Raw genomic sequence first — 21,287 nt, 5'->3', positions numbered from 1 at the left:
CCAGCAGTTTTCTTATAGATTCTATGTGCAAATGTTTCACTTAAACGAATTTCGGAATAGTGAATATTTCAGTTCAACGAACTTGCTCAGAGGACCCAGGCTTATTTTTCCGATCAGTTCAACGAAGTTTTGAGCCCTCCACTGCAGGCGCAACCGATGCCCGCCCTCATGACAGAGATCTGTCATCAGCTGGAGGACGATAGCAATAGTACTTCGTTTGAAGACTATGCACTGTGTGACAGTGCACTGATTACCTGTGCTGGATAGACTGAACTGGAGATTGTTTCCAGTGTTTGTCCAGAGGAAGACGAGTGCAATGAAGAGGAGGCAACTGCAGAGCCAGTTTCAAGCCCTATATAACTCTAGCTGAGGTTGTAGGGTGCATCGGAAAGTTCAGAGACTTTGTGTCTCAACAGCAAGCTGTGCCAGAAGAAGTTTACAAAAACATTGACTCTTTTGATAGTTTTGTAACTTCTTGTGCTTTAAATGTACAAGTGCAGAAGAAGATTACTGATTTTTTTTTTCAAAGTGAGAAAGGCAGCGTTTTAACTGCTATGCACCTTGTATAAGTTACGTATAAATTCCATTTCACACTTTTGACACTATGGATGCCATGTCTTATGTTAGTCTAGTGAATATTCAGTTTAGTGAACTTTCAGTTAAGTGAACTATTTCCTTCGGTCCCTTGAAGTTCACTCAAGTGAGAGTTCACTGTATATGGGAATTAACCATTACGCATCGCGTCGTACCCTTAGATAGAGCTTAAGGGTTCCTTCCAATTTAGCTTGCAGAAATCAGTTTTTAAGATGTTGTTAGGCAAGATGTCGGGCTTCTTTGAATGTTGCAGGGTGCTGGTTGTCATTTCTATTAGAAACAATTTTATAATGTTTCAATCACTTTCATTTGGCAATAGATGGGTGAAAGAGAGATTGCGGTCTTGCTGTAACGTGGCTCTCATTACGTTTGCTGTTTTCATCCGCAGCTGCAAAATACGTTCATCGGCCACGAACACAAAGTCAGGCTGCTGCTTCCATTTGGAAACCACCTGATCTCGGTGGACGAGTCAGGGAGAGTCATTGTTTGGGAGATCAAGACAGCAGGTATGTGTCCGAGGGTCGTATATTGGGGTCACCGTGATATTACCCAGGGTTCCTGTGCTGATATGGCCCTTTCTGCTGCTGATAATGGGAAAAAGATGGCCGTGTTTTTCTTGGCATGTAGCTTAATGTCTGCCCAGAAAAAAAAAAAATGCAGCGTCCGTCAGTTTTGCTAATTGAGGTTTACTGATGATTGCGATTGTTTGGTTAGTGAATACCATTCTCCTCAGTGAGTTTAAGTCCGAACAAGTTGAAGGTCACTGACCATGTCAGGGTGAGAATCCAAGAAACTTCGAAACCCCATGTGAAATTGCCTGCAGTCTATTTACATTCATTACGTCGCAGGACAATGGAACCTTAGCCACGACTGTGAACAAGGAACCCCTATGGGTTCTGAAACGTCTTGTACTCAAACCTTGGCGCAGTTAGTCACCTTCAAGCTGTTCAGTATCGTGCTTGACAAGACAGACTTTTGTTGGACCCTTGAGTCTGAGATTAAGTCCACACTGCGTGGTTGAGACCTCTGCCATTTATCTCCATTTAACCCCGTCAACTGTTGGTGCCTTTTCTTACCAAACTTCCTAACCCTGTTTGTGGCATTGTTATGTTAGTTCAGCAGTAAAAGATGTAATCACTACTGAGAAAACTTGGGAAATGTGATAGTTTGTTGTGCCACTTGATTCTTGCTCATAATGGTAGTGGGGATATCGTGATAATTATGGGGCTGCAGAAAGTTAGATGGGCAGATGAGATTAAGAATTTTGCGGGGATACGGTGGCCGCAACTGGCAAAGGACAGGGTTGATTGGAGAGACACGGGAGAGGCCTTTGCCCTGCAGTGGGCATAGTCAGGCTGGTGATAATGATGATTGCTGACAGGGAGTGGATAGAGAGCGGTGTGATCTGACCTCAGAGATCCGTGGCTGGGAAGTACTTGACGTCATAGCGGTTTTCTTGCGAAAATGGATGGTGCCAGCGATGCCTGTATGCCGTCCTTTGGCCTCTTCTAGCATGTAAAAGGTCCATTTTTAAAAAAAGCGGAGTCTTTGTCGTTAGAATGCAACAGTGAATTGATGTAGACGTAGTTCAAAAACTCCGAGCCGGACAACTGTCATGTCCGCTGCTTGCTTGCTGTATCTACAGAGGTGTACCTGGAGCTGTCGCTGGACTCGTGCTCGTTCCGAGCTAGCACGCTGCTCCACCCGGTGACGTATGTCAACAAGATCCTGGTGGGCAGCGAGCAGGGGCCACTGCAACTGTGGAACGTACGCACTGGAACGCTCATCCACACATTCGCTGGCTGGGGGAGCGCGGTCACCGCACTCGAACAGGCAAGTGGTGTGCTGCATGCACTGTTTGCTACGACGTTTTTCACAGAACAGGAAAAAAAGAGTTGGCATCAATAAACGTGTTTGTAAGATTGGCTACCAGTTCTGGTTATGGTGGTGGTGGATTTTGTTGAAAAAAATAAAAATAAAGAGGGGACGAGGGTCTTAAAACCAGCCTTTATATTTATGCGCCGAATCTCATGAAATGTTGCACGCCGATACGTTTTTCGCTTCTGATTCCAAAAATGTAATCATAATTGAGCTGGTGGTCTTAGATTAAAAGTTATCTTGAAGGCTAGAGTGTAATTATGTAATTTCTTACGCAGCTTTAATGAACTTTCTCATTGCATTTTGTTGCTTTTAATTACATGAATTGACAGCGAGAGAATTCCCATACCCGATGACATTCTTACTTTTTTTTTTTGTTTAGGCCACGTATAGATAGCAATTTACAATTAGCTTAACAAGTTGCAGTGTCAAATACCTTTTACTCTCGACATAGTATATCAGTTTGATATACCTTTAGAGAAAAATGCAGGATGTCACCGGGTATGGGAACTCTCTGGCTATCAGTTCATGTAATTAAAAGCAGCAAAATGCAATGAGAAAGTTATTAAAGCTTCTTAAGAAATTACCTAACTACATACACTCTTAGGATTTAAGACCACCAGCTCAATTATGATTACATATTTGGAATCAGAAGAGAAAAACGCATCTGTGTGCAAAATTTCATGAGATTCTAGCCATTAAAAAAGTTAGTTTTAAGACCCTCGTCTCCCCTTAAGATAAAACATGCTTGCTGCTCACATGAACTGCCACTTGTTTCTTGGACACCTGATCTGCAGCTGACAGAACTAAAAGGGGTAGGGAGTGTGATAGGTAGGTAGAAAGAAAGACAGGAGGGATAGCAAGAAAGTACTGTAGCAGAGAGAATAAATGTTTACAGTTATGCACAAGGATTGCGTTCACACAAGTACACACACAAAAATAGGATAAAAATGACAACACTGTATTTGCCCAATTCTATCCAGGGATTTCCTTCATGAAAATTGAACCTTGAAATGTCATGTGCATTACAGTCAGATTCAAAACTGAAGCCACGCTATGAACAGGTTGGCTTCAGGAATTGGTTGCACATTAGGTTTGGGTGTCTGTGATCAAGATTTATACTGCCAAGACATTCTTGAAGGTTAGTAGTTTTGTTTGTAACTTGAACAAACTAGGTATGTCAAAGGAGGAGATAAGAAGATTCCTTACTTGAGGTAGACATCAGAACATTCATCGTCTTCTCTTTTTCGCCATGGAATGCGTGCAGTCAGAATCTGGCACGTAGAATCTGGGAGTGAGTGGTAATTTGAAAAAAAAAAAAGAAAAAGTTTTTTTCTACAGCATGGTTTCGCAACAGTGCTGTGTTTCAGCTGTAGCTTTTGTACTTTGTTGCCTCACAAATGGCTGGGAAGTCTAGAAGTCCTGTTGAGTGAATGTGACATTGACTCATTTGAGATGTCAGGGGTGTTGGCTTTACTGAAAGCAATTCAACTGCCATCTTTAAGCCTGATCACACATTGACTAAAAAGGCCTTTAACTGAATTTTTTTGTTGTGCTTTGGTTTGGATTCACTCATCCGCATAGTGCTGAAGCTTGTCAAATATTATAGGTCCTGTGAGGTGTGCACACTAGCTAGCAACGACGACGTTGCAGTGACAATACTAAAGCGCTGACTATTGAAGAGATACTGAGTGCAGATTTAAGTCTGCCTTGATTGATGGGTGCCCTCTATTTAATGACAGAACAGGAATTACAGAATTACTTGCAAAAACTTGCAGGAATTACTTGCAAAAACAAATCTCTTGCAAGCTAGAAAAGAGTGAGAAATGGAAGACTGGTGTCACCACCACTACACACTAAGCTTATCCGCAGATAATATGCACTGACATTTGGTGGGAATTTTTGGTTCAAAGAACGGATAGCGAAGAATCTCTTGTCTAAACATTTAGGTAATTGCATATGGCTGGCAACAGTGCACTTGTATTGCTGCTAAGCCTGAGCATGGAAGATTAAGAGAAGTAAACCCACCAGACTCGGTGTCGTCCCTAAATTCACAAGTGGGGCTCATAGTGGCAGGAAAACAAATTTCAACTTTTACTCCAAATTTGTGGCTTTGATATATGCTTTATATATATATATCAGTATATCATAATATGTATCATAATACAATAATATATTATGATATATGCTTTAAGATATGCTTTGTTTGTGGAACAAGTGTCAGGAGAATAAACAGAAGCCCAGCTAGTATTGGATTTTGTTTAACTCTGAAACCTGATAGAGTTGTCCTCCTCAGTGCTTCTGTAAAGGCTGCTTGCAGTTTTTTTTAATGCACCCGTCTCTTGTGCAGTCACCTGCAGTGGATGTGGTTGCGGTGGGTCTGGCCAGCGGCGAAACGGTGGTGCACCAGCTCAAGTTTGACGAGACGCTGATGCGCTTCCAGCAGGACTGGGGTCCCGTGACCGCTGTCTCTTTTCGCACAGGTAGGCGGGCCTGTCATTCTGCCCCTACACTTTCTGACCACGGGACGTAAGCGGAGGGGAGGGGGAGATGCCGCAGCTAGCTCATACTATGCCTCATTAGAGAGTTTTAGAATAGGGTCGGGGTGAATAGAGTTACCCTATCCGCATGTGCTTAGCGTTAGGGGAATGGGTTCACGTTATCTGTCTATAGAATAGGGTCGCTAATGTTCGCTTTGCATTGTTTGAAGGCAGTGCCATGATGGCGGGAAAGAGAAGCTTTCAGAAGAAATAAGTTCATATATATGCTGTATTTTTTCATTGTACAAATAAAACGACACGCAAACTGTCGTAGTTACCAATTTACTACTTAGGAAATGTGAAAAATGATGCAAATATTTTTTTATAATGCGGACATGTTCAATCCGAGCCAAGACTATCCACACATGAAGTTACTGCCGCTAACAGCCGATTATACCTCCGTGAGCGTGCCTTGCTTTATTTTTGTGCATAAGTTGGCGCTAGCTGTACAAAAAATGCTTTTCACATTTTTTTTATTGTTTGCCACATGCAGCGCCATCGCGGGTGGAACCCGCATTGGTAACTCTCGTAAATGTAATTATTTTCAGTTTTGTTTACGTCTGTGCGAATAAAATATACTGTGTAAATAAGAAAAGTGTGTTACCGGGTTGCCAATTCTTGTGACCCCTTTTTGGGACCAAAATTGTAAACCTGTTTGTGGAGATCAGTAGTTCGAACCTCTGCGCTTTCTGACGTCAATCGACGCGTACTCGCTAAGTATAGCAGCTCTGTAAACACGGAAGCAATCTAAAAATTTGGCGTGTTTTATCGTTAAAATTTTATGGTTCAGGTAACTTCAGCCAAAGCGAAAGCTTCGTGCGCCTTTAGTTTGCCGTGAGCGTGAGCCACAGAGTAGCAGCAATGATGAGTTGGCGATCAAGCGAGAGGCCCCGCTTCGACGGGCGCTGCCACGTTGACCGAACGTAAAGCGGCGTTGCGGCGCACGCTATTTCGCTGATTTAGCGTTAGCGTCGCCCGCTCACCCAAACACCCAAGGGCTGTTAGTGTTCTGCACATGCACAGTAGTGTCCTGCTATTCCCCTATGACCCGAAGCGATAGGGTGACCCTATACTAAAATTCTCTATTGTGACTGGGCAGATTGGGAAGGTTCTATGCGGAGTGGGCTCCACCGGTCATGTCAGTTGCCCACAGCACTGGCATCCCCAGTGTACGAGTCCACTTGTAGGTCAAACGCAAGCACGAGGTGTCATCTGGGGTTCTTATCTGTCCCTAGATTTTATGAAACTGTCCTGACTTAACGCAAGGAATTCCAAGCTCCATTTTTCCCTGATTGGGACAGATATTTGTCCTGGATTTTGTGAAAGTGGCATGCGCTCAGATCTCACCGGTTTTTCTGTACAAGTCTGAATGCCCTAGTGAAAATGCTAGCGTTTTCTGGCGTGAAAGTCTATTGGAAAGGCGAAAGAAGCTTATTCTGCTTGGAACTTGTTATGGAATGGCTGCAGGCCAATAATTTCCATGGCTATATTCTCAAGGAGGCCGGCAGTTTGCCTGCAGCAAGTAGCCTTGAAGTTTAAGAGACTTGAAGGATTTGAAGGCAGACAAATCGCGGATGTAAACATTTTGTGGAAGGATCATTTTGATAGTGACTTGAAAAAAAAAAAAATGAAATATAGCCTTGTAATGCAGATATGAAAATGATAGGTTGAACCAACTTTACATGATTAAACGGCACTTTTTGAGACATCTTAAGCACGAGGCTCAACCTGTGAAGAGGAGCCAACTTTTGAAAAGTAAAGACTCCTCCCACCATTTGCAGGGAATTAAAACAAAAAACAAAAGCGGGAGCCGGAAAGTTTAACCGGATTTAAATTAGGGAAGTCGGCCGCACAGGGAATAATTCTACGTTTCCAAGAACGCTCGGAACATGCAGATCGAGTTCCAGCGGTAAAAATACGAGTTCAGATTTCTCTTCAGTGCACCTTTAAATGCTTTGTGAAAAAGCTGTTACCTGTTACTGAGCTGTTGATTTTAAAAACCTGCAATTTTTTCTGAATGGTGTTGTCACTTTTGTATTGTGCATTAATGCATTTATTTGAGGTAAACAATGTATGAATTTCCAAGTTTTTTTTTTTTTTGAGGCCCCACAGGTTAGAAGTCAACAGAACAGTCATTAATTGGTCAAATGTTTTAGGTGAATCCCCCAAGGTGGAGTAAATTTGTAATAAGGGAGTAATTACTCCCTTTACTCCCTTTGCAGCCATATGGCTGCGCTTGGGTGGATGCCAATGAGTAATTACTCCCTTATTACAACAGTCATTAAAGGACTACCTTGTCCTGCAAATGATTTAACATTGTCTTGGCAACTTTTGCGTTATTGATGAAACCAGTTTCCTTGGAGACCTATGTCAGCTTTACACACTGCTTTCATACCTGCGATGCAGGAGTAAACCACAGCAAATCTGCAGTGGAAAAGTGCCGCACACTATCTGCCGAGTCACGTCTGTGCACTCTGTCGCCTGAGCAAAGACTGCTCAACACTCAATTTGTTCAAGTGTGCGTGACCTTTGACCTTTGTGGCGCTTGACCTCCCTTCTGTTGTATGCAGACGGGCACTCACACATGGCGACCGGCAGCCCCGTCGGTCACGTGGCGGTCTGGGACCTGGAGAAGCGTGCTCTGCACAGCCAGATTCTCGATGCCCACCGGTCAGCGGTCACGGGTCTGCGCTTCCTGCCAGATGAGCCCCTCCTCCTCACCTCCTCGCCCGACAACTCACTCAAGGTTGGCAGCGTTGCTGTTCTTCATCCTGCCTGTTCGCAGTTGTTGGCGGTGGCTTTGCGCTTTTGCACTGTGCAGTGAGCACAAGCAGAGTTGCAGTGGCCAGGGGCCCATTAAAACGTTGGGAAGTAGTTTTTATTTATAGTAATGTGGCCATAACGCTTTGTGCATTAGTAAGCGGTGGTACTTTCTATTAAGCTGTGCATATACAGTATTTACTAACACAAAAAAGTGCACTTTCTCCCTCCCAAAAAATTTACAAAAATTTAGGGAGTATGTTTATTGCACAAGGTGGTATAGTATTAGTAGGGATTGGACCTCTTGGTTTTTGTGTTCAAAAATTCGGCGACCTTTTTCGGTTTTTATATGAGAGTGCAAGTTTCGTTTCTTTTTCGGCGAATAATATTTTCAATGAATGAAATACTGACTTCTTTCAGTGATTTAATATAGCAATTCTGTATAGTCAGAAGTCACTTAAAGTCTATCACGGTGTTTTTGTTATCCTAAACATTTTATTTACCAGTAGTTAACATGTAAATGATAGTAGTTGGGGCTGTGCTTATAGCAGAAATTGCTGTCATCATTAAAAGAGTGACCCAAGATGAATCAGATAGCCGGCAGACAAAAACGAAAGTGGAGGTTTACTTCTAAGAACTAGTTTGACATGTTATCATTGGGTTGTCATGCTGGATTGAGTGTTAGGACATATCATCATGAGGTCTGTGTGTTCTTGCAGCGATGTAACTGCTGCTGAATCGTTGCGGTAGCCAGAAAGTGGTTCTTCATGACAGCCATGCGTGGTTTTGTGTCAGGGTCCTACATGCAGTTAACTAACCTTCTTAACAGACTAACTGCGCTAAGCAGGTGATGATAGTAAACAAACAGTGCTTAAGAAGGCAGCATGCAGGTCATGCTTGCTGGTCTGCAAAGGCATGTAAGCTGAACTGCCTTTCCCACTTAGTTAATTTTTCAGCTTTCTCTGAGTGTAACTCATATTCGACAGCCAGCTAGCTGGCCGCCTCAGTGGCTCAGTGGTTATGGCACTCAGCTGCTGACCCAAAAGACGGTGGTTCGGTCTTGGCCGCGGCGGCTGAATTTCAATAGAGGCAAAATTCTTGAGGCCCATGTGCTGTGCGATATGTCAGTGCACGTTAAGGAACCCCAGGTGGCCGAAATTTCCGGAGCCCTTCACTACGGCGTCCCTCATAGCCTGAGTCACTTGAGTGGCTGGCACATTTCCACATGCATGTGTGAGAAGTCTGGTGTGCCATTAGACATAATTTTTTTTCAAGCTGTGGTTCCTGATGGATCTTGAGCTAAGACATGTGTCATAATCCAATAATACTTGTGATGTATTGAAGAGTGCACTGGCCTTGTTGGATTGGAAAACATTTATTGTCAGCACTGAGCCCTAGTGGGTATTATACTAGGTGGCTTCGAGCCCATGGCTCTTGGCGACCTTGTGAGCCCACTCAGTGGCCCGGACTTGCGTCAACGGGTCTGAGCTGGCCAGTATAGCCTCCCACCGCTCTAGAGAAGGGACTGGTAGTAGGTCCGCCGGTGGCGGCGCCTTTTTGCAGCTCACACTGTCCTAATACGTGTTAGCAACACAGATTGGAAAATGGTCCTGACCTCACTGGGGAAGAATTTTGAAGGGTGTCCACCACAATATGCGAGACAGTGCACAATATCCTTTCCTCAAATACAATTTTCGACTGGCGTCCACAGAGATATGTGAGACAGCAGTATAATTTCCTTTCCGACTCCCTGGCAGCCCTACAACAAGCTGTCGCGTTCCGCTCCTAAAGGCGAAGATTAAGCGTCATTAATTGGCAGTTAATTAATGCACCAACAGAATGTGAAGTGAACAATCGCGTAGCAAAATGCAGCACTCAGGCTTTCACCTTTCACCACTTTAGCGGCTAAAGTTGCTCGTAATTTTCATCTTTAGGTTTGTAGCAGAAATGCACTGAGTAGCAATAACAAGTCCCCCAGTCCGTCCAGTCTTGTATCGTTTTATTTTTTTGTTTGGGTGTAGTGCATGGTCTTTGCTTGTGGTGTTGGCATACAGCTGTGTTGCTTTGCTCAGGCATCTGTTTTAGCTTTGCTGTGACGGTGCTGAAATGGTAGCACTGACCAAGCTCTCCGGTGTCTGCAGATGTGGATCTTTGACCAGTCGGATGGCAGTGGTCGCCTGCTCAAGCAGCAGCAGGGACACAGCGGAGCTCCCTGTCGCATTCGGTTCCACGGTGCCGCGGGTACCAACATCCTGAGTGCCGGTGAGGGAGGAGGCTTTTCCACACTTGTTTGGGTGCTGTCCATTTTATTCTGGCCTATTAAGCAGTCTACCTGTCCACTTGAACGGAATGCTGGATGCTGCAGACACCTGTTGTAGATGAGCTTTGCAGCATTGATTGGAGTCCCAGTTTGTGTAACACCCAGAAACGATAAGAGGTGCAAAATTTGTCATGCCTATGCATTTGGCGGGCCCAAGTAAACAGTTGAGCGCTCGCCTTGTCCACTCTTTGCTCTCGCCCTTGTGTTTTCGTGCTGCATTCGAACCTTCTTATAACGAACATGGATGTTGCGAATTATTGGCTCTTTCGAAGCCTTCCTAAATATTTTTCATGAACACACGCAATATTTACTTTATGTATCGAACGCGTTTGGCCATAAAACCGATATATCCAGCTACCCAGCACCGAGCTGTGACTGCTTGGTTGGCATGTGGCAGGCTTCGCCGCTTTGCACGAGTGTCTGGTGGTGGTGCAGCAAGTGTCCACACCAAGGTTAGCACTTTTATCTCGTGCTCGCCAACAGCACCAAGGAAGGTACAGCGGCGAGGATGGTTGTAGCCTTGCAGTGACTATCCTGCCCTCATGTTCGCTGTCATGGCGATGAAAATGACAACATGGCTGTGAAAGCTCCTATGCTTCGCATTGGTCACAAACTACAGATGCTAGTGCCAAGTTCTCCTTCAGTTAGTTCGTAGTGGGCGGGCGCGAACTAAGGACTGAACCACTGTGATGCGGCTCAAAAAAACGCGTGCGGAGGGGGGGGTCAGGACGTCGCATGTAGCACACGTTTTACCTGCACTTTTCTTTTTTTTTTGCCCACTTTGTCGTCGCTGCTGTGAGCTGGTCGCACTGGGGGCGAACAGTGTTTACCGTAGTGGCAAGAAATTGCACAAAGAGGCAATCAACATAGCTTGACTGTTTTTTTTATCGACTCATCTTGCACGTGAACTGAAAATTCTTTTTCTAAAAAACAATACTAACTCAGTAATCTTGAAATGCAACATACAGAAGCTTTGCGTTATCTTGGGTAAGAATGGATAAAAAAATGACGATGTATTATACATTTTCAGAAATTTGCGGTAGCTTCCTGGCAGATATTGTGATACTGCATTCATTATGAATGCTCAAAAATAAGCACTACATCATCTAACATCATAGCTTGCTTGAAAATCTTGCTACACTTGTTGGCACAGAACCACCTTTTTCCAGAAAAGTTGGCATCAGTTTGGGGAGAGGATTCATTGCGTGGGAAAAAGTTTTAAACCTTTGACTGCCGATTATTCTCGAAAAAAATTCACCCCCATGTGTCAAATTTTTTTATTGGCGATTTCAAACAAACGAAACTCGCAAAGTTTGAATAAATAGGTGAAAAATATCGAGAGAGATGATTACAGTCACAGCATCAATGAAAATTAAAATTTTCAGTATTACATAGGGGTACGATAGCCCTTGAAAAACAAACAAAAATGCAAAGCCCAGATAAATACAGTTAAGCCTGGATATAACGAAGTTGAAAAAAGTCCAAGATTTTTCGTTACATCCAGGTTTTCATTACATGTAGTTTTTGCGAGAAGACCCGAAAGGGCAATGCAGAATGAGAACCGAAATAAGAAATAAATGTAGGTGAAATCGCCCTGAAAAAGCTTACAGGAAAACCCATTATTCAATGTCTGATAGTGCGACTGCCGTAACAGTCGCCGCCACCTCCGCCGTGGCTTGCGTAAGGCCGGAATACATGGAACGTTTTTACACAGCTGCAAGTCGGCGATTTCTGCCCGACGGCGCGCACTTGACACCCCGCGTCGAGAAAAACGCCCCCCGCCGCCGATCTGGTTCCGCCAGATATTGACGCGCGACGTCTGGTGAGACCAGAAGCGTCAGCTGAAGCAAGCCAATATAGCAGCGTAGAAAGCCCGTTCTTCCGGTTTGGCCGACTCTGCCTGCCGTCACCAGCATGGCCGACGAGCTATGCAGTGATTTTGGCACGGAAATGCTATTGTCGTGAAAATAAATGCTACATCAGACATGAAATGTCGCTTTTTTTGTTAGAACATGGCCGAATCTTGGATCTAAATGCCTGCATTTCCTTCCTGAAGTGAATGTGTCGAAGAAAACCGCAGCCAGTGGTGAACGCGGCTGAGCGGGCACCCAAAGGTACGCGACGCCATGCATTCAAGCACGCAAATTCTTATAGATACTTATGCACGCGTGCTAAAGCGAGCACACTGGTGTCGAAGTGAACACTCTCGTGATTTTAACAGAAGAGACAGCGTCGCTGCTCTCAGAGACCTAACTGCTCAGTGGTGTTTCCCACTTGTTGATCGCAGTTGCTTTCGCGTCGAGAAATACGCGGCGGCGCGGCACCGCTTCTTCGCTCCGTGCATCTCCAGCCGGGTGTCGCACCACCACGACGTTTTATGCCGCACGAATATCGTCGAAAAAAAAACGTTGCGAGTATCCCGGGCTACACGAACAACCGAGGGGCGGTGAAAGCAACAGAGATGTGCCGACTGATGCATTGTCTCAATTGCGGTCGCTTGTTGCGATCTTTGACGCTCTTGTCATGTCAGTTCGTGCTTTACTTTTCAGCCATATTTCATAACTCAGCACAGACTAACAGACAGTTGGCCTAGTGAGTTCGTTACGTCAAGGTCAACCGCCACTAGGCGTGGAAGTCTCAAAAATACGCGCTTCAGTGGGGGTGGCGTTGGGGAATTCAAAAACTTCGTTATATCGAGAAATTCACTATATTGAGGTTCGTTACATCCAGGTTTAAGGGGGGAAGAGGGTCTTAGAAATAAGTTTTTATTAATGAAATCACAACTATGAAATCTTCTTAGAACATGCATTTTTGCGTGCTGATTCCCAGTATGTAATTTAATTTTATGTACAACAAGTCCTTGTGCACTTATTGCAATATGTTAGGTAACTTTTGCTGAGAGTTTGAAATAAATTCTACTGCAGGGAACTTGTTAGACTGCATGCCATTGGTTTCTCTTAACATGAAGCTATGCAATAAGGGTAAAATTATCATCCTGCCTGTTATAGAAGATGAGCTATAGGATTTTGAAATTATCAGTTTCTTCCCGTTTGTGAAGTGGCAAATTCAAAACCCTCCAACTCAACTTCTATGATAGACAGGATAATAATTTTGCCCTTATTGCATAGTTTGATGTCAAGAGAAGCCAATGGCATCCGTCCTAGCAAGTTTCGTGCAGCAAAATTTATTGAAAGGTCTCGGCAAAAAGTTGCATAACATATTATGTATGTACACAAGGACTTGTTTCACATAAAATTAAATGACATATTTGTTGTGTTGGTGGCCACAACCCTCTTTCTGAATTCCACATGCTTCAATGTGGCGCCAGCGCTCTCACGGAAGAGAATTTATTTTTTTCCATGATTGTTTTCCTAATGCTTTCGCTGAAGCTGAGCTGCATATCAACTCTGTCCACCAGTCCCACTTTTTTTTTATATATTCTAGGACACATGCAGGTTTTTTCTTCTTTTCTGCTGTTGCCCTATCCACCTAGTTTTAATCTAGCATTTGGGGTCCATGCATTGAGGTAAGCATGGTTACTTTGTGCTTGTCGCACCATATCAGGGCAAGTAAGCTGCTGGTGTGAACGCTTTCTACCTCACCCTTCTTCATTTTTTTTTTTGAAAGAGGGTGGCCCCTTCCTGTTAGCGTGCACTGTTCCACAGGCATTCGTCTTGTTTGCCTGCAAAAAATTCTAACAGCACTGGAATCGTGTACCAGTTATCATGAGGTAGCATTTGTGTGCTTTTTGTTCAACCCCCCCACTGTAATGCCAGACAATGGCGCTGTGGATATGATGATAAATAAATAAATAAATTAAACAAGGAGTGCCCTTTCCCCAGAGAACCTTCCATCAGGGCAGCCACCACAGAGCCCGCATAACCAAGATCATTTCTTTTGGGAGGACTAGACATAGCTCCAGTGTAGGTTGTAAAGGGGAGCACATAGCCTGTCTTCACGTTGCACATAACAAACATCTTCACACCGAAGCGATGTCTTTTTGACGGAATGTACTGCCGGAACGAAAGCCCGCCTTTCCAAGCCATCAGTGACTCGTCGATGCACAAGTCTTGGAATGGGAGGAAAACGTTTGGAATTTTTCGTGCATTGCTTCTGTGATGGGTCGGATGGCTCTTAGGCAGTTGGATCGGTCTGTAAGTGAACAGAAGTGAAGCACTCTCAAAGGTAGAAGGAACCGGTTCACAGAAAAGCGCTGCGAAAAAAAACAAGGTCTGCACCATCGCGTCGGTTGTCCAGTAACCACTCAGGCTGCTTTTCTGCACCGCTCCCATCAGCAGCACTAATGCTAAGAAGCAGTCGATCTCCGGGAGGTCCACGGGTGCCCAGGCTCTTAGCCGCGACGATGCACGGGAGAGACGCGCGCCTGACTTCTCGCTGGCATGCTTGTTTGTTTCTGTGACAATCAGCGACAGAACACCGTCGTCAAAAAGGAGCCTGAAGTAGTCGACCTCTTTTGGATTCGGTGGTTAACACAAAGGCCAAGACTTGCCCAGATTGGGAGTCATCAAAGGGAAAAAAATGGCTGTGGCTCAGCTTAGTTAAGCCCGGTAATCGCGAAAGCAATATCCATAGCTATGCCATGGTTCAGCTAGTAGTGTAGCTGGTGGTGGTGCTAGTGGTTAGACTTGTGGTGATGCATCGATTATACAATCCAATGCAATCCAATCTAATCCAATGCAATCCAATCCACTCCAATCCACCCACACCGCTAGGCGCGCCGCGCGCAGGCGTTAGGCAGCAGCCACCAAGCACGGCCTTGCCTTGTGACGGCACAAGCTGGGCCCCTGGTTTTTGCGGCAGATGGTATGACGTCATAGCAGAGGTCAAGCTAAAGGTCAATGGTAGCTACCGTGGCCTCGCCACGCGAGGAGCTGAAAGTGAAAGTAGTATTGCTTTTGCAATAAAAAGGGACGGAGAAAAATCACCTTTGTCCCATTGGGGGCTGTCACTTCTTGCCTGCTTTCGCGATGTTCCGGCTACGCCGAGGTTGGAGATGTCGGAGCTCGAACTGCTCAAATCCTCACATAAATTTTCATCATCCGCTGACAAGCTGTCCTCCTTCGACCCGGAATCAGTTGATGGAACGTACTCAGTGTCAGAGGAGTCATCACTGTCGCTGTCGAAAGAGAATGCAGCCTGTGTGGCCATAACGCACAGCTACTAGGCACCCGAATTGCCACAAGCTAACTAAACCGGAGAGCAATGACACTTTGCGAGGGTTGGTAAACCGAGAGAGTCTCAACAAAGATAAACATCAGTGTCTGTGGGCCTCCGGAAGGGTCCCGGCAAGGATAGAAATCAACTTTGGTGCTTCCGTTGTGATCACACGGAGGATACAAATGTAAGCGGGCGAGCCGCCGGACCACTTGTGACACTGAAGGTCATGATCGGAATTTTTTTCCCTACAAGATTGTAGCATAAGCAATTTTGTGACGTTATTTATAAGTTGCTGAAGGTGGCAGCAGCACCTCCTAGAAAGAAATAGAGTCCCAACAAAGACAAAGGTCAAATTTTGCGCTTCTGTTGCGATTGCAAAAAAGAGAAACGAAAACCACGAAGCCGTGCACACGGCGTGTGGTCGCACCGTTGCAATCCACGTCCAACACTGATAGTCACAGACAGTTTGCTTTTTCGCCAGAAGATGGTAGCATAAGCAGTATCTTGGCACTTCTTGTACTTTTCAGAAGGTGGCAGCATGTCCCAGGGTGCGCGTCTTTTCGGAAGGGCGTGAAATTTGAAACGGGCGCTCAGCGTGGGACGGAATGCGACCGCCGTACCCGTACGGCAAAAACAGTCGAAGAGTTAAAGGATTTTTCGGGGGTAGTCGAAATCTCATATCTTACGTCCGCCTGTCTGCCTCACCACTAGCCCACTCGTTCATCCATCATTAACAAAAGCACGCGATCGCCGGTGCTTAGCATCGTTCACTTAGAAAGGTGTTTGCTGTATTGTGGCGCGATCTGATGATTTTGTGATCGCCAGCTGCGCTGGCCAATCACAGTGAGATGAAGCGAACATGCTGAACACCGGCCCTGGAGGTCAGGTGCGTGTTTTTTAACGAGGTTAATAAAACTCTCATGATGGTTATGAGTGTGTAATGCGAATGTTTACGCCTTAGCTACGATGGGGGGTTAAGCATTTTCGCTGCCAATCTTGAACTCGCCAAATCACTTGGGGATCTGGAGGTCCTGCTTCCTCCATATCATTTCAGTGTAGAGGATGTTTTGTAGCATTCTTGTATAAACTGCTACGCTCATCTCCGATGCTCACGTGCTTGCCAACACCACTACGGCCACACTTGGATTGAGACTACATGTGAAGACAGCTCTAAACACCTTCCATAGCTTTCAGTACCAGCACTAAAGGTAAGGCGCTCCAATGCGCAGCACAAGGCAGAAATGTGATAGCTAGTGCGCGTTGCAAGTTGACAATTCTAAACGACTGAGAGCTCATGTCTCAGTGCAGGCAAAATGCAAAAATTCTTGCGGCTGCCAGTGAATAAGGCTTGAAGGACGTGAAGAAAGATTTCATAAAACAATGTGTATTCATGTTGCTCGCATCTGAGGCTTCAGAAAGCATCACGATGGCCTCACTTAGTGAGCCTGCGCTTGAAGCCACTCATATGCTATAGTTAAATGTTGCACACACTGCACTCCAAGAGTTGAAGTGGGACTCTAAATTTTCACATTTATGAAAACATTAGGGAATATGTACGTTTGTGTGCTGATTCCAAATATGTAGTTTATGTAAAACAAGTTCTTGTGCACTTATATAATATGGTATGCAGCTTTTTGCCACGAGCTTTTAAAAAATTTTGCTGCAGGGATCTTGCTAGAATGCATGCCATTGGCTGTTCTTGTCGTCAAGCTGTGGAATAAGGGCAAAATTATTATCCTGCCAATCATAAAGTTGAGTTACAGCATTTTGAAGCTGGCAGTTCACAAATGGGAAGAAAAATTTGTATTCCTGTTTTTGAAGTGACCACTTCAAAATTCGATAACAGCGCACATTAGTAGAGCTTTCATGATTTTGTTTTGTGATCGGTATTTGACCACATGCCCCCCCCCCCCTGTCGCTTTGGCACACATTTAAGCACACCATGATGGCTTAGTGGCTGTGGCGTTGAGCTGCTGAGCTCAAGAGTGCAAGCTCGAATCCCAGTCGTGGCATCCACATTTCGACGAACGCAAAGTACAAAAATACCTGTGCTCTGTACAACATCAGTGTACGACTAGGGCCATGTACAGCAAGGGACGTCATACCTCATATACCATACCGTTACTAATTTTCTTTAGATGCTCATTGCTTTAAGTAGCAATAAATTAGCTCATCGGGGTGTCGGAAAACGTCGGAGGTGGTAAGTGGTCGTCACCGCCTTCTGCACCTTCCTTTTGGTGCCAGACTTCCTGTCACACTGCTTTCGCAGCACTTGGTTTATGTGCTGCAGCAGCAGCTTGGAATGTATGTGCAGTATGTGCAGCAGCAGCGTAGAATGACAGAAATGCCGCAGAAGTGGACTACGGCAGTCTTCTATAGAAAACACCTGCACAGCTGCTTAGTCTAACATGCGTGTCACACCATGCAAATGAGCTGTAATACCGATGTGCTCGAGAAAATTTTCCTCCATGTCCTTCATGGCTTTCAAAGAGCCCTCGGAAGGTACCGGCACATCACCAAAGAGCCGCCTCTCTTGCTTGTTGTGAGCCTGGAGCATCACCAGAAAGTGGTTGGAACCTGATGGCGCCTCATCCCTCAAGAACCGGCTACAGGTGCAGCCTGAAGGCCGGTTCTTGGGGAATTGATTCGAAATGACCAGCGCGCAAACAGATGGAGACAAGAGAAGAAACACTGAGGACAGGACGGGCGCTGACTAACAACTGTTTATTTCGGAGGAGAACCCAGTACAATATATGCCAGAAACCAGGTGACAGTCAGGGGGCCAGAGATTACAACCTAAAGCACAGTCATCAAAGGGCGGCCAACAGAAGCATGAACCGGAAAAAAAAAAACATATTAAAAGTGGGGGGGTACTTTATGAACTGATTACATCAAAAAGCACTATAACTAGCATGAAAAACAAGGGAAAAAAAAACACGTGCAAACAACATCATGGACAAGGGGCAGTGTCAAGAACCCTTAAACAGCAACAACGAGTGAGCCTAAAAGGGCCCAAGCAAGTGAAGCAAAAGCAGTCAGAAACTAAAATCAGATCAAATGACATACATTCCTACAGATGCCACAAAAGTGGCTAAAAACAAACAAACACAGCCTAAAAAGGGAGCAAAGATTTGTAAAGAGGTAAACACTGACAGAAAACTAACAGTCCACATGTAAAACACATATTCGATGGTTACAACTTATAAGGCGACCAAATGTTTTAGGGGAATCCCCCAAGGTGGAGTAGATTTGTAATAAGGGAGTAATTACTCATTGACGTCCACCCGAGCGCAGCCATACGGCTACAAAGGAAAGCTATACAGCTTTCTCAGAAACTTCGCAGTTAAAGAAAAATTCGTCCTGGTCCCGGGTTCAAACCCCGGACCAGGACGAATTTTCTTTAACTCAGTTTCTGAGAAAGCTGTATAGCTTTCCTTTGTAGCCGTATGGCTGCGCTCGGGTGGACGTCAATGAGTAATTACTCCCTTATAAGCCGCGCCAAAAAGCCTGAGGAGAAGTATGCGCACCGGCAAACTTAAGAAAACTTCATGAGTAAACGGGAAGTGGCAGGCGAGCATGCAAGGAAGCGCATTTCTTTTTCATGCAGTGAAATTGAGGGCGTGCGTACGCAAATGTCTCCTGCCTTGGCAGGAGACAACTGTTTTCGCACTGGTCATTTCGAATCATGTCCCACCAACTTGCCCAAATTAGCAATTTTGCCTGAGGAATTGCTGCACAAGGCAGCCTGCGAAGCACTAGAGGGCATTCTGCTACAGTGTCCAGATCACCACCCGACGTCTCGCTGGAATGGGTGCCTGTGTTGCCTCGGCGGAGCTCGGTCAGGAACAGCACATGACAGGCGTGCGAGCATGTACAGCCTTTGTCAAAAGTAACTAGGCTGCACGGTTTGCTTCTCAGTCGTACACTAAAGCTATTGTGCCAGCCCTCAGGCTCTAAATCTCTGTATGGTAAGGAGGACCCCTGTCCTCACCTTTAAAAAACTTTTTTTATCTTTAGGGAAGCCGTGAGGGCTCTACTTTGTGAATGAGAAGCAAACCTTGCAGCCTGGTTACTTTTGGCAAAGGCCTTGCGGTTTCCACGGGACGCCAGATTAAATGGTTTGCCAAGGGAAATGCGTTTGAGAGTGCAGCAGTGAACCAGAACACATTAGGATGCTCATTACAGCCGGGCTTCCTTCTCACAGAGCCAAAAAAGGTTCTCGAGAGGGTTCTGCTAGAAGTGACAAGCGAGGAGACAAAGTCGAAATGTTTGGGAGATGATCACAGCCTGCACGGTGAGAAATCAGCCAGAGATTGTGCGAGGCTGCCTGGGGCTGTCGAATCTCCAGGTTCTAAGCCATTTGACTGCCTCTTAAGGGGGGACCTGGGTCTTGAGAAAAATTTTATTACCGCTCAAACTACGAACAAGAAATCTTCAAGGTGCCGACTGGTCATTTCCCGTGCCTTACACAGCACGCGTCGCCAGCAGATCTCAAAAGGTTTGCAGTTCACTTGCCCCTCGACTCGGCGCGAGTTCACTCCGGCCCGACATCGCCACAGTTTGCACATTTCAGTTTTAGTTTCACAGCCAAACCGAATTCGCGCGCGCCCTTTTCGACAGTCACCGGCCCACGGCAAACGCGACACACCGCGCACCCAAACAAGCTGTTTATCGCTTTCAAGTCGACTATGATGTAGGGCGCCGTTCGCGACGAACTCGGCGTTGGTTCCGTAGCCAGCGACGTCGTCCTGCGCTCCGTCGCTGACACAGAAGACGGTTCTGTAGCTTTAGCGCCGTCACGCCGCTGGAAATCTTCATCGCCACTTTTGTACGTCGAGTCCATCCTTGCGCCGTCCGGGCGCATGCCTCCGTTGTTGACGGCAGACGCGTCGCTCGCCGCCGCTGAGGTGACAGTCGCCGTTGTGCGTTCTGCTGGCGTCGAGCTTTCCGGTGCGGTGGAAGGGTTCGCGGCCGCCGACCCTGACGACAGCGGTGCCTCATTGCGCTTTACAGCACGTTTTTTGTGCACATTCGCTGACTTCCGACGGCCGTTCGGCATGGCTCACTGCAACGACTTTTACAAAATGGCGCCACCCATGCCTGCTGTCACTTGCCAGGGAAGTCCGTGCTCCAATGAGGCGCGGCCACTTTAGTCACGTGATGGCTGAGGGCCAATAGCAGGGGTGCGAGCAGTGTTTTTGCTTTGTGTACCTTCCCTTCCGAGGCACATTGGCGGCAGACGTTTGGCGGGAAAGCTTATCAAAGGAACGCTCTTTTGAGCCGGGCTAGTTGGTTATTTTTGTATTATATGCTCATTTGAATCAAATGGCCGCGCTCCAACGATTATAAATTGAGGAAAGGAAATGGCACAGTATCTGTCTCACATATCTCGGTGGACACGTGAACCGCGCCGTAATGGAAGTGGGAGTGAAAGAATTTGAAAGAGGTGCCGTAGTGGAGGTCTCCGTAATAATTTCGACGAACTGTTTTGAAATTATGGCTATTTTGCGGTGTTCCTCGGGAGCGTTCCTCGGTTTTTGGCCGCATAAATTGCGATTATTTAACAAAATACGGCTATTTCAGCCCTAAATTTTGGCAGTAGGCGCGGAAGAGCGAGAAAAATTCAATGGCAACGAAATTGAAAAATTGATTTTTTCGCTTTTTTTTCGTCTCCAAGACCCGTCCCCCTTTAATGAACTCCACATGACCAGAGCCAGCACTGATGGCACAGTCCATCTTGCCAGGCCTAGCAGTGGTGTTCCTGCTGTTGAGCATTCATATAGCCTGTTGATTCTGTCTGTGAACTCTAGTGTAAATTTGGCAGTCCCAGGCAGTTTCCCCAAAACCAGTCATGGCTAGCAGTGCCACTGACACAGACTCGCTCATAACTTATGTGGCAAACTTCATCTTTATGCTGTAAAAAGGGGGAAGCTGGTCTTTGAAAAAAAAAAAATATTAATGAAGTCACATTTATGAAAACTTCAGGGGAAACATTTATGTGTTTGTGTCCTGATTTC

General features: G+C 45.6%; 1 protein-coding gene across 1 annotated transcript in view; it reads left to right on the top strand.

Moving 5' to 3' along the window:
• The window catches only part of LOC149367023 (WD repeat-containing protein 36), a 63,298-nt gene that overhangs the window by 5,241 nt on the left and 36,770 nt on the right, over nucleotides 1-21,287 (top strand). Inside the window, exons 4-8 of the mRNA XM_089553611.1 lie at nucleotides 983-1,100; nucleotides 2,240-2,427; nucleotides 4,823-4,955; nucleotides 7,583-7,758; nucleotides 9,914-10,034. Of these exons, the coding sequence (XP_089409737.1) occupies nucleotides 983-1,100; nucleotides 2,240-2,427; nucleotides 4,823-4,955; nucleotides 7,583-7,758; nucleotides 9,914-10,034 (736 nt within the window). The remainder of the gene's footprint in view (nucleotides 1-982; nucleotides 1,101-2,239; nucleotides 2,428-4,822; nucleotides 4,956-7,582; nucleotides 7,759-9,913; nucleotides 10,035-21,287) is intronic.

Source organism: Amblyomma mixtum, chromosome 1 (genome assembly GCF_055824585.1).
Source record: "Amblyomma mixtum isolate Tamu chromosome 1, ASM5582458v1, whole genome shotgun sequence".
Classification (NCBI taxonomy): domain Eukaryota; kingdom Metazoa; phylum Arthropoda; class Arachnida; order Ixodida; family Ixodidae; genus Amblyomma; species Amblyomma mixtum.
Note: the sequence above shows the minus strand (reverse complement) of the source record. Positions and strands in the feature narration are given on the sequence as shown.